This window comes from Vanessa cardui, chromosome Z (assembly GCF_905220365.1).
Source record: "Vanessa cardui chromosome Z, ilVanCard2.1, whole genome shotgun sequence".
Classification (NCBI taxonomy): domain Eukaryota; kingdom Metazoa; phylum Arthropoda; class Insecta; order Lepidoptera; family Nymphalidae; genus Vanessa; species Vanessa cardui.
The window spans coordinates 3,559,948-3,574,372 of NC_061154.1; the positions used below are offsets into that span (position 1 = coordinate 3,559,948).

The window sequence follows — 14,425 nt, forward strand, 5'->3', positions numbered from 1 at the left end:
GCACTTTATTTATATGTATATGCTTTGTCTCTTTCTTTCGAATACAAAATTAGAGATGACAAAAGGATAAAACTAGGTGAATGAGAGTGTGTCTTTATAAATAATTCACATTTAAATACAAAAGTGTACGTCTGCTTAAGACAAGTTTTGTGAAAAAAGAATTCAAAGAGAGTGTTCTGTTGTTAATCACATTTTTCGCTTGACGTGGTCCGAAGCTCTTCCAAGACAAAAGGTTGACATATTTCTTAAAGGCAAATTTGCTTTTCTATTCATTTTATAGGTTTATATTTAGTGGCACATCTCGAGTCAGCTTTGAAAGACCACATCGAGTAGGTATTAAATATCATTATAAGTTATAATTATAATTTAGAGTAATTTGGCAATAAAACGTTTGAAATATTTTTTGGATAAAATATGAATTACGATTTCGACTATATATATTTTTTATGTACCTAAGGTAAACATCATTTCTCGCTCTCGACTTTTTTGCTGTTTAAAATTAAATCTAGACAAAAAAAAACTTGTAATAAATGTAATAATAATTAATATATTATTTGTATAGTCACAAGAATAGTAAATTAAATTATAAATCGTTACATAAAAAATATGGTGAACATTATTTTTCAAAATGCGTCTCAATTTTTCAGCGGAGATAGCCCAGTGGTAAGAACGCGTGCATCACAACCAATGATTGCAAGCCACTACAATTACATGTACTTTATTTGTTTTTATAATTAATATAGTGCTCGAAACTTGCATATATCTAAAATCACGCATGTATCACTGAAATTCTGCCACATTTAGAGAAATCAATCAACTTTAAAGCAGGGTGGAAAAATCCTTCTCCTCAAAGGGAGAGGCGGCCTAAACCCACATGTGATCTATCATCAGGTGGTTTTTTACTCGTCCGCCTACCAGAACCATAAAATACTCCTCATTATCAGAATAGATATTTCGTTATAATAAATAATTCAAAATGACTACAAGAACACAAGATAATTATTTTACACGGATTAAACAGATAGTGAGTTTCATAATAATGATCTGAATATTCGTGTAATTCAGATTTCACGAACATTCAGTTCAGTCCGAATAACCCTGACATTGGCATTGGCATTTAATTTACATCGCATAACATCGGTATATACGTTAGGCCGTCAGTTGTTATCATAATATAATCACAAAACATTAAAGAACATTCGTCGAATAAAAAAATATTTGCATAATGTTGCAAATTTTGCAGGGAAAATTTAACCGTGTGATAAAGATTTGATAAACTCATACGAAACAAGAAACTTCGTGCTCTCTTATTAAATAATTAATATTATGTTACATTTTTTATCCACCAACACGCATTGGAGCAGCGTGAAATATGTCCCAAAACCTTTCTCAAAAGAAGAGGAGGAGGAGGCCTTAGCCCAGAAGTGAGAAATTTACAGACTGTTAATGTTGTTGTATGTTCTTATTTGTTGCTTTTTGTTTTTATTATTCTTAATCGGCTTTGCTTTTTAATAAATATTTTGATCATGAGTGTCAGTCAAGTAACAATTAAGTATAAATATATATTATAACAATAGTAAAATATTACGTGGATGGGCAAGCCTTCTTCAGAGAATAGATCTACATTATGCCGTCGCGGCTCTCTTGCTATAATGCAAACCTTTTAATTTATAATCACCTGATAATTGAAAATAATCACGATTGATTCTTACACCATGGATTATATTTATGTACTGGTTAATAAAGAAAAAAATATTCCATATTTAAAAAAATGCCTATTACAAAAAAAGAAAAATATTTGAAAAAGACAATTTTCTATTTTTTTAAATCATCAACATCAAACATTTTATTACGCAACGATCAAACGTATTCAGTACACAAACTATTCTAAAAATAAAACGTTCGTTGACTTTTACAATAGAATAATAGAATTATCTCGACTACGGATATTATCACGGTCGACTATAAAAGAAGCGACGCGGACGCTCGATTTCAGGTAATCAACATTAAGAAACAAAAAAATTAAAATAACACACGCAACGAAAATAGCCTTTTAAAATTAGACTACAGATATTCTGTTGGAACATTACAGCGGTAAAAGTGAGACTGCAACGCTGAAATTAGAAAAAAAAAGCTGCGTTTTTTCCGTCTAAAATTACTCCCTAGTTAAAGCATCAAGACTTCCTAAGATTAGCAAAATCTAGGGAATACAAATTATGTGAATGCAGCACGGCTTGTATTCAGCGGTACTCGACGCTTTGTGTGTGTATTCATCATTATTCAACAATAGCAAATACTGAGCTATTTCTTTTTCTCAGGTTCTCTTAATAATACAACATTCATACAATTGTATTGGCTACCACTAATTTTAATAAGGTCGTGATTTAAGATAAATGTATCGTAGCGTTACGTGAACAAAGATGTCAACATTTTTGGTAATGTCTATTCAGTCATATTCATTTGCATAAAAATTACAAACATACATACTCTCTTCGCCCCTTTCCCTCTCGTCCTTCGACTCCTCTCCACCAACCACCACCACTACGATTTTTTGGATACAAATATAACATGGTGAGTATTCAAAGATTCCCAAAGGAGTTTTTATTCTCCATATGAGGATGAGTCATAAAAATAATGAAAAAGGCAAAATTAGTGGCTACCATAACTTGAAACCACAGTCATTGATTAATATTTAAGTATCTACAGAGCCATTTCTCTAAGACATATTTTTATTAATGTTGGGTAGGCATCACAGACTCACACAATCACAAGGGGCACCTATTATTAATTCCCAAGGTTGGTGATATATGGTATCAGTTATTGTCTATGAGCGGTGGTGACCATGTAGCATCATATGGCATATTTGTCTGTCCGTCTACTTTTATAAAAATATCACACATTTTTCAAGGGCATCAGTCCAAAACTATTCACATATTGTACTAGCGACCAACCCCGGATACGATACATTAGAAACTTCTAAAATTATCAATGCTAATTTACTATAATGTCCATGTATTATTTACAAAAACATCTCGAATCATTCTATCTTTTAAAAAAAAACCGCATCAAAATCCGCTGCGTAATTTTAAAGATCTAAGCATACATAGGGATAGACCATGATAATGAACGTGACTTTGTTTTACAGTATGTAACTAAGAAACAAAATTGACTTTTTTTTATTAAACCACGTATATTGGATTGGCGGGAGCGTGTAAAATTTCGTTCCGTATAAATCGCTTTGGTGACGTTGACGTAGAAAGGATCGTACGAGTATAATTATTTACTAGTCGTGCGGAAGATAATAAAATACGGATCAAAGACGTATGACGTGATTTAAATTGGTCAATCTCGACGAACCACCTGCTTATATATCAGTTATATATCTAAGGCCGTTTTTATAGATTCGCATAAATTACATCTTTACGTATCCCCCTGTGAACTCGGTACATTCGTTACTTCTGTGGTCAGTTTAATATGATATATATTTGTTTAGATAAAAACGCTTTGCTCATATCGTATGATTTATTATATGATTGTTTATTTGTTTAAACATAAAGTTAAAAGGTTATGCGTGTTATGAAATATTCAAATATTTTGTACCGGCTTTCTATCTTTATTATATTTTCCTTCTCGAGTGATAAAATAAATGGAAATTATCAAATGAATAATTATAAGGAGACAACAATAAATAAATGTATTTGATGAAACTTAGATAATGACATAGATTGCGAGATAATAAAATGCCAACAAAGGTTAACGAGAATCGTAAATAATACAAGCGATAGATATCTAAAAGTCATCCATTTGCGGCGTTTGTTTATAGGTTTGTTCTAAATCTGTCAGCTAGGAGTCACTGCTTGCTGTCAGGCTGCGCGGACGCCGCACGCCTTGTTTACGAACATTATAAATCTAGTATTTCGCTACCTACTCGACTTTTATAATCAATTACAATTACGATCACTCGTAAACTGTATAAATATTCAAGGAGTGGTTCTATTTGTATTGAGTCGTTTGTAGTTGTTCCTTAATTATAGCTTGTGATCGAATCAAAATACCGTTAACATTGAAACTACGATACGACGCTAACTCGACTCAAGGCAAATGGATTATAATTTACATGATTGTTTAATAGAAGCTTTAACTCTTTATTTTAATTAATTAATATAACGCTTAACTATATTGCAATGTTTAGTTAATTGAATGAAAGTATAAATTAACGATGAGCACACATCAAAGATTTTTCAAATAAAATGTCAACGAATAGGCTCAGGCCGTTTGAAAAGAAATTTAAAGATAAATTTCTACATGCAGTAATTACAAGATAAAATGCATATTTCTGTTCCTCCAAGTACTACTACTATTCATGTACAACTACAAACATATTATATGCAATGTAATTATATGTTGTGATGTCGTTTGTTCTAAAATGTATATTTGTCAAATATTTTATTAAAACCGAATATTTCCATGCAGTTTTCGAAATAATTCGAATATAAAGTTTACCAAAGAAAATTAATTCACATCGAGTTACTGAGACGTAGACTGCTCCGTTTCTTATTGTTAAAATATCTTAACAGAAATCAAGTTATTTAATTAAGCCCTCGAAACTCAAATTTCTCCTCAACGCCAGATCAGTAACTTTCGTTCCGTCGATATTGTTTCTATTGCTATTAATTGTACGAATAATTACAAAGCAATTTGATAAACTGTGACTCGATACAACATTGTTATCAGGGAATAAATTTATTTCGACTTTCATTTCGTTCAAGAAGATTCATTCGGTCGTAAAAAAGCCGCCCCGTCAGGAGTAACGACTCCTGTCTTGCACTTGACGCCTCTTTCTCACACGTCGTAACTGTAAATGCGAAGAGCCCTTAACGGTTTACATTAATATCTTTGAATGCGTATAATGAATAAAGTCGTACATTGTAGGGATGCGATTTGCATAAATTGCACTTGAGAAGGAAACTTTCATCGTGTGCGAATGATTATAATACACCGTGCAATAATTATGTCTTGTCCAGTGCAAGCGCGTATACGACACGGTCGGTACACGAGAGCCGTTCGGAATACGTGAATGTGTTTATTTGCGGTGCTTGTAGCGACGCGCGACGCACGCGCCGACCATGCCGCCGCCACTTCAGTTGTTTCGTGGGTACCCGTGCGGAAGAGCGCGTCACATATTAGACGATTTCATTTATAACGCGAAACGATCCAACGGATAATAAATCACATGTGCTCAATAAATCATCGAAAATGTCTAACAATAAGGATCAAGATAAGCACAAACCGAAAAGTTTACCGTCTGAAGTTCTGTTGAAGGCGCGGAGTACATTGTTCGCACTCGGAGGTGCTTTGAAGTCTAAGCAGGAGCCGCAGAGGACTAAGCCGCCGAAGCAGGAGCTGAAGAATAAGAAGAATCAGGAAAGGTTGAAGAGTTGTAGATCGGAACCGGAGTTTGGGGACATTCGTAAAGTGAAACACCGTAGCCGTACCGATGACCTGCCCCGGGATTACGTCGGTCCGAGACCCAGACCCCTCTCGGTGGGGGCGATGAAACGGTACGAAGACGATGTGGAATTTCACTGTGGAAGTTTCCCAAAAGACACATCGATACAGCGGCAGTTTGATTCGACGGATGACGTATGTGTGCAATCGCGACTTGTGATCCCGATTATCGAAAGACTTGGCCAAGATGTTCATATGCAAGACGCAAATGAAAGACCGCGTAAAAAACTTTCATTTCGTGAACCTGAAATAGTTGGTAGCGGCAGCGCTACGCTGGGCCGCTCTAGTAAGCTAATGGGTGTAAATAGCCTTACAAGAAGACCCAATAGGATATCGTTACGTTCGGATATGCATTCAAGTTTGGACGGCTTAGACTCTGATCTGGAGGTGAGTAATTATTTTGCATGAATAGTAATTATACCGTGGAAATGTTTGCAACAAAATATCATTTTGACACCAATGTTAATAAAAACATAAAATACATTGTGCCCACTTTTCCTCATTGCTCGTCAAGAATTTAATTACAATATTCGTGTTTGTATTTGACATCTCGTTATGAACAGAAGAATTATTTATTTTTTTTCTAATTTAAATACAAGCATTCGACAGCTGTTAATTTGAAAATAATATATTTTTTATAAAAAAATATTATGCAACTTTTTTAATAATTTTACCGATGCAAAATGTACGGCCAATGTTAATTTTAATAAGATATGAAACTGGTTAAAATATAGTATTGTTTTGTTAATACTTAGCGCGATTAAATTGAACTTTGCGTGTCTATTCGATGGCGTATGTTTTCATCAACACCGGTTTATAAACAAATATTTCATACCTATGTTATTTTGAAACGAAATTACTTTTCATGTGCATTTAATTTAAACGGAATTAAAAAAAGAACTTACTTATTTTCATTACGGTTTTAGGTAATTTTTAAATCTGTTTTTTATTAATTTACGTTCCATAATTACGTCTTCTTGCCTTAGTTAAACTCGATTTCTAGTTTACCAAGAAAACGGTAATTCATATGATTTGCAAACTAGGTTTACATTTTCCTTTCATAACTTTCGTTCAAAAAATTCATAACTGAGTTCGTTTAATAAGTAGACAAATAAACAAAGTCCTATATTTTAAAAATCGTAAAATTTAAACATGTCAACTAATTAGCGCGCATATTTATACAATATATAAATTATGTATGTATTACCGTTACTATTATTTATGAATTTAAATGTAATAAATAATTCTTTTTACATTTATTTTAATGTTGACTTCCGTATAATGTATAACTATCTGATAGTAAAATTTCTTGTTTAATTGTTTTAGTAAATAAGATACCGTAACACCGCCTTTCATCCTGCTTATTCATACATATATTATGGTAATATAAAATGACGTATATTAATATTATGAAATTTATAAAAACATTTTTTGTCATATTTAGTATGTGTAGTTTCGTTGACGTGCCTATAAATAACTTAAAGGCGACCGCAAATAATTTATAAATCAAAACGTATAAATACGTCGAAAATATGAACTAGTGTGAAATAATTAATTCTCATTACTGTCAAAATTGTCTCTAACGATCTCATGAGAAAAATTGGTCTAAATACTTGTAAATAAATATTTTACAAAAAGTGCTGTCTTCGTATTTACTTCTGGTCTTGTCGGTCGAGTCGTCAATTAGTAGCTACTTTATTCGTTTCATTATCAAACACATTAAATATGAAATTCTTTTGAGTGGAAACAAATAATCACTTCAAAGTAAACTAGCAAAAAACAACAAGATTTTTACAATATTAGTTTTCTTCAAATGAACAATATTTGAACGACTTTATTAAAAGAAATTTAAACAAATTAGCATGTTGTTTTCTACTATTTTTTTCAATTATATTGTTTACGTTAAAGTATTAATAAATAAATCAAATCGTTTGATAAACCAATTATATATTACTGACTCAATCAAAGTCTGAAATGTAAGGAAAAAATACTTCCAACCCGATACGTATTTAATATATTTTATTACCCTTTAAGACACAAGCGACTTCAAATTTTGGAAAAATATATATATTTTTGAGAACACCTTTAAATTTCTGTTGGATATCACACCTGGTAACTGATTAGTGGCTGACAGAGAATCTCGGTTTCTTTGGCAAGTTGCCGCGAGTGAGTATGTAAACTTCGTTTGATTTATGTGTTACTATAGAAACCGTTGTAATGGTTTTGAAGCTCATTTTTAAAAATACGATCAATGAAAAGGTTTTTTGAAACAACAGAAAAAAAGATCATATATTAATAAAACTCTACGCAAATACTAAATAAAGAATTATTTTTAATCGCTTCGAACTCGTTAAGCCGTTTCATGACAACGTATGTCGGAGTTCCGAAAACATTGGACCGTGAAAGTCAGTACAATTAAAACCGTTTGGTTTACGAACTCTGACGAAAATGTGAATTACATACTTTTCATGACATTTAAATTTAAACATTTCAAATGAATACTTTATTTTTGCATCATGAAATAGCGATTAATTAATAAAATTTTATTCTTTTGTGATCGCGAGCAGCTCTCAAGAACGTATTTGACAATTCAGTCAGAGTCGACTTCTTTATTCGAATCTTATTTACAAGTTAATAAATAACAATGTTATTTACGATATTCTTTTGATATAGTCTCAAATGAAAAAGAAACGAGATAAGAGCTATTATGTCTGAGAAATCAACGACTGGATTATGTTTATTATGATTGAAAAGGTACAGGTTCGCGGAAGCGGTTTATAAACGCGAACGACAGTTCTACGTATTATTTGGGTCCGTCGTAGTCTTGCGTCAAGGGCGATGCTTCCGTCGCCGAGACCATTTGTTATTTAGAAAACTTTAGAACCGGCAATGTTTGCGGGATATTTTGGAACGGCCAATGTGTGAATTACGTACTGGATGGCCGTTCAAACTGAGACTCGCTATCATTACACTCGGGCTTTAGTTTACGTTACGGATCAATACACAAGTGCTAATGGAGTGAAATGAAGCACACTGTTATCGATTACGTACATATATATATATAGCTATAATTTTAGTTCAATTGTATTTCTAATATATTTCACTCACAAAATCTATCATGGTTATGTTTCAAGAGTATATAGATTATCTTAATTATTTATAACCTTATATTACAAACGCTTTGGGGTGCCTAGAAGAACTCTCTTACAAAGAAGCCTTATTTGAACTCGGTATATAATAGTAAAATGTAAATATGTTTATTTTTAATTAGTATTGTCTAAACAAATGTAATTTTATTCGTCTGTCATATTATATGAGTAGTATTTTTTGTACGTGATATTCTTTAAAACTGATCATGCAATTCCTGAGAGCTATATATAGTATAAATTATGTATATATTTTATAAATTTTGTTTATTAAAGAAATGCATGCGTGCTAATCTGGAACGAGGCGCTAGTTTCAAATAAACGACAATAAACATAGCATCTAACGTTGCAGCTTATATAAGTATTATTATCATACAACAATATAAATAAAACTGTTATAATGATGCCCGTCAAAATAGGTAATACGATAACGGAAATAGCATACAATTAAATAAATATTCTATAAAGCAACATGTTTCTGACAAACCAATATAAACAAAATAGAACTATAATAGTTGATATCATTCAATTTGTAGATATTATAAGACTTTTTAATTGAATGCTTGGGTACTTTAACGAGCTCTTTTAAATATCATTATAATCATTATAGATATATAGTTCAAAGGCAATGAAATAAAAGTAACAGCCTGTACATTTCCCACTGTTGAGATAAGGCCTCCTCTTCCATTAAGGAGAGGGCTTGGAACATATTCCACCACGCTATTCCAATGCGGGTTGGTGGAATACACATGTGGCGGAATTTCTATGAAATTTATCATATGCAGGTTTCCTCACGATGTTTTCCTTCACCGCTGAGCACGAGATGAATTATAAAGACAAATTAAGCACATGAATCAGCGGTGCTTGCCTGGGTTCGGTACTTAATACGATAAATAAATAATTATTGTAAGGGATATATTTAATATCATCGTCAAGATAACATACGACTATGCATTTAATTTTTATATCGATTTAAATGGTAATCCTGTTTTCAAATATCCGTTGTTGTAAGTTGGTGGAATGCACATATGACAAAATTTCGATGAAATCAGACACATGCAGGTTTCCTCACGATTTAATTTTAGATTATAAATGAAATAAATTTCGCTGTATTTTTTATCCCAATATACATATATACGTAACACGTGATCTTTTTTTAAGAGCATACCATTTGTTTTTAATGCGTAATTTTAGAAGTAATCTATATTTATATTAAAGTCTCAAATACTACGATACGATGTATAAGGTGTGCGTCCTGTGATATGCTATGCTATATATTATTTGAGTCGGCGTTACTTTGCTAACGTTATCGAAAAATTCCAGACACTTATCTGGGAATCTTAAAACCTCGTGAATACATTACACGTGCAAAAAAAGCCTGTCAGTAAGTGAAGTATTATTTTAAGGGAAACTTCGAGGCGATCACTTTCAATTCTATATTATTGCCAAATATGTCTCTTATAGAAAAAAAAACACGCGGATTATTTTTGTATAGTAAGTATTGTTGTACTATTGGAGCTGTAACTCCAATAGTCCAACAATACTAATAATCGAGATATCGGATATGAAATGTTGATAAAAAAGTCAATAGTAACTGTTCCCGATATCGCTCGGAATAACTAGAATAGAAAATAATTTTGAAAAATCATATTTGTAAATAATACCATTTGTCATTTTCAAACATATGGAATGACAATCATTCAAATCCGTACGCTCGAGTCGGAATTTTGTTGGAACAAATATTGCATCTGAAATATGACACTCGAAAATAAATATTTAGAATCGTTTACGCGATCAATATTCGATTAACGAATTAATATAACTTCTTTGTACTGGACTTATTTTGTTATTATTGGTTGTAGTATAAAAAAGTGATGTTAGGAACATTTTTCCCGTTTATAAAATAATCTATGTACTATTTTAGACTTTTATCGACCTCAGAACCAAATTTCATTACTTAAAGCCGTTTACTGACAAAATCTATGTCAAAATAGGCTCTTTATATTCATATTCAATATATTCTCGTTGTATTTAATTAGTCTGACAAAAAAAGACCCGCTGAGTTTCTTTCAACGGTTCTTCTCAGGTCAGAGTGTTTTTAGAACCGTTGGTAGTATTTAATTTAACAATAAATAAATAAGCGTAATACTTCTATATTAAATAAGGGAACAGTTTGAGTTTACACATTCAAACTTTAATAATATTAGTTAGAAATCAAAACAAAATGAATACAGAAATTATTATTATATACAGTAATTTCCAAACCGAACATAACTATTATATTAATTGCTTGATGGTATGTTGGTAACCGAGTTAATAACTTTGTATCATTTCTGAAGTTGTTGCAAAGTTACAGAATCGAATTTAATATGACGTATATTCTCTACGACTTGTTTAATATGAAAAGTAAAATGAAATTGTATTTTAATCAAATGGTTTCTTACCAATATTGAACTACGTTACTAATTTAGATTCCACCTTGAAGAACCAGCAAGAAATTCTGTAGCTACAGTTTTCCTCATATGAAACTCCACAGTCGGGAGATAGAGTATTGATCTACGAAAACGTACTTCGAGTATTTTTATTATCTATGTACATAAATTGGTATCTATACTAATATTATAAACAAACAAAAACAAAAGTATCTCACACCGAGTTACTTGTTAACTCTTCACAATAAAACCCCCATTTTACCCCACGAGGGGGTAAAAATGGAGGCGGCAGGCTGTGGTTGCTTGAGGTTTCTTTATAAATTTCTCGCGGGTGAAGCTGTATGTTCAACTAATTCAGTTATAAAAAATATAAATGCGACTGTTTTTAATATAAGATTTTAGTCTACTAATAGGTTTATAAGACACTGGCAGCTCGTTCCGGCTTATCACTGGTGGGCCTAAGTTTCTTTTTTATATTTTTACCTGTTCTTTATAAAAAAAATTGTCGTTCTATTTCAACTGATTTACACAAAAAGCATAATAAATTATTTACTTAAACCTTCCTTATGAATCTCTCTGTCTATCAGTGAAAACCTCATGAAAATCGGTTGAGTAGTTTTGGAGTTTATCGCAAACATACAGACAGACGCGACTGGGCACTTTGTTTTATAAAATAGTGAAAATGAAATATAGTTTAAAGGCCTTGATCGACGTGCGAGCTTTGCATCAGATTCGCTGGATAGCCGGTGGATCATCGTAAGACCACGAGTTTACACGTAAACGAGCCATGTTCGTAGCTCATGGCTTGTCAAAATAAAACTACGCAGACACGTATGTAGCTGCAACAAATTCGATAGAAAAACGATTTGGCTCGCCCGTGTATCTGGAACGCAGAATGCGATATACACCGTCGTTACTAGCGTCTTGCTCTTACTTAGAGAGATTTACCGATCAGATCCTACTTAATACGTCATTTTATACATTTAAATCATAGAAAAGTTATAACTGACTACGGAATTTCTACTGAAAAAACTGAATATGAAATCCCTGAGTAAATTTATGACTCTTCATTTACCGATGAAATAAAGTATATCCTCTATGAAAATATACGAGATTTTCAGTATTTATAAAATCTTGTATAGAATTAATATGCTTTATTTTCTATAATTTATTGACCGGTAAAGCTAAAAGATGAAAGTAATTTCGGATTTTTGTATAGAGATAAATATATGTATATAACCTTGTCAAAGGAATGTAATATTCATTTGTTTTCTATTATTCTAAGCCATTTATTAAAAAAAAACCCTCGTCAGGAACAATTAATGCAATATAAATTACTAAATTCAATAACAAACAAATCTCATGTCTAGATAGGTCAAAGTTTATTCTACTCGTGTTTAAGCTACGTTCACACATAAGCAGATTACACGTGTCTCTTATATTACGAACGAAATATCTGTACCGTGCATAACAGTCTCGGCAAAAGTTACTTGTATTACAGGCACGTGTGCGCCTTATAATATTTACAAGCTTTCACGTGGATAAATAACATTAATAAAGGCATGTCTATTTTTGACTACGACCCATAAGTAGGATCGTTTTGTTTGGGCCTTTGTCTGGTTTAAATTTTAATTCGGTAGATGGCGGTGCGAACGTCTATCCAGATAGTTATATTTACGAGACTCATTTATCACCACAAAATGTGAAATGAAAGAATTAAATGTCGATTGCGATGTAGAATGTCATTTAGAATAGATTTTATCGAGAACAAAGATTAGCCGAAAAAAACAGACAGACGAATAATAATAGAAAAAAATGTTATTTTGGTATAAGTGTCTTGTATATAACTTAATAAGCACATACATATGCATTTAGTAAAAAGTGGATGTTTTAATACTACACACACTCCAATTTTATTATATGTATAGATCAAAATATCATAAGGCACGTGACATTATCGAAATACACTGTGCCCTATACAAATAAATGGCACAAAAATATACGTATCATGTATAGATATACCTATCGAAAGAACATAATGGATGAAATCGATAATATAAGGTAAACCAACTTTCGGACAGAACAACGTACTCTATCTACATTCCTGTTCAATAAGTTTCTTAGAAATATTATATTACGGCCTCTTTTGTATTTGTAATTAAGACAAAGGAACCGATTATCTTAAGACCTTCTTCGTCTAAGTAGAAAGAAGTTTTACGTTTTATTGTTACATAATGTGATAATCAATATAAAAGTGTATATAGAGTATATTTTTTAAGCGATTCGATTTGTTAAAATAATACTATGCTTACATTTAGTGATTGATTTTCAAATAATATTATCATCGTCCAACTGTTTATTTCATTATATTCAATAGCTACATCGTAACTTATAAAACCGATATGAATGTTTACTGTGATGTTTAGTTTAAGTCGACTTCCATTTTTGTTTATGTTAATTATTTTACATGTGCATGTATATTGCGTTGAATTCTTAAAAACTCAATAGATTCCATAGAACTTCCATAGAATGGAACTAATTAATTCGATTCGAATATCAAAACGAATCGAAAAGTTTCGGATAATTCCTTTGGTTAACACGATCAAACTTAAAAAAAAATCCATCGACAAATTATTTGTAAACATCTTTGCATACAAATTATTACTTTAGTAACAGAAATAAGCAATATTCGTAAACGTACCGTACGTAAGAAACGTAATAGTTTTTATTTTGTATAAATTGAGAAATAAAAATTAGGTAAGTTTCAATATCTTTTTTAAATAAAGAATATTATCAATAGACCGAACAAATTAAGGAGTAACTATAATTCCTATTTGCTACAACTTTTAAGCTTATCACTCATGTTGGGCGACAATAGCCCAAATGATTGTGAATACTTCACATTATAACGAACAATAATAGCAAATAAAATAAATATGTGAGTCGAGATGACCCAGTGGTTAGAACGCGTGCATCTTAACCGATGATTGCGGGTTCAAACCCGGGCAAACACCGCTGATTCATGTGCTTAATTTGTCTTTATAATTCATCTCGTGTTCAGCGGTGAAGGAAAACATCGTGAGGAAACCCGCATGTGACAAATTTCATAGAAATTCTGCCACATGTGTATTCCACCAACCCGCACTGGAACAGTGTGGTGGAATATGTTCCAAACCTTCTCCTCAAAGGGAGAGCCTTTAGCCCAGCAGTGGGAATTTACAGACTGTTGTTGTTGTTGTTGTAAAATAAATATTGATGTGATAGATATCCTAATATTCATTTATCTTATATTTATCGAATAAAATATAGAATGTTTTCCTATGGTCATATAACATTGTG

General features: G+C 31.8%; 1 protein-coding gene across 3 annotated transcripts in view; it reads left to right on the forward strand.

Moving 5' to 3' along the window:
- LOC124543101 (dystrophin-like protein 1) overlaps positions 1 to 14,425 on the forward strand; it is a 229,487-nt gene that overhangs the window by 170,568 nt on the left and 44,494 nt on the right. The window contains exon 1 of one of the 3 annotated variants that reach the window (XM_047121145.1): positions 5,057 to 5,895. The exons of the other annotated variants lie outside the window; for them this stretch is intronic. Coding sequence (XP_046977101.1) covers positions 5,257 to 5,895 — 639 coding nt within the window. The 5' untranslated portion in view covers positions 5,057 to 5,256. Of the gene's footprint in view, positions 1 to 5,056; positions 5,896 to 14,425 lie in introns of those variants that run through there. 3 annotated transcript variants of the gene reach the window in all.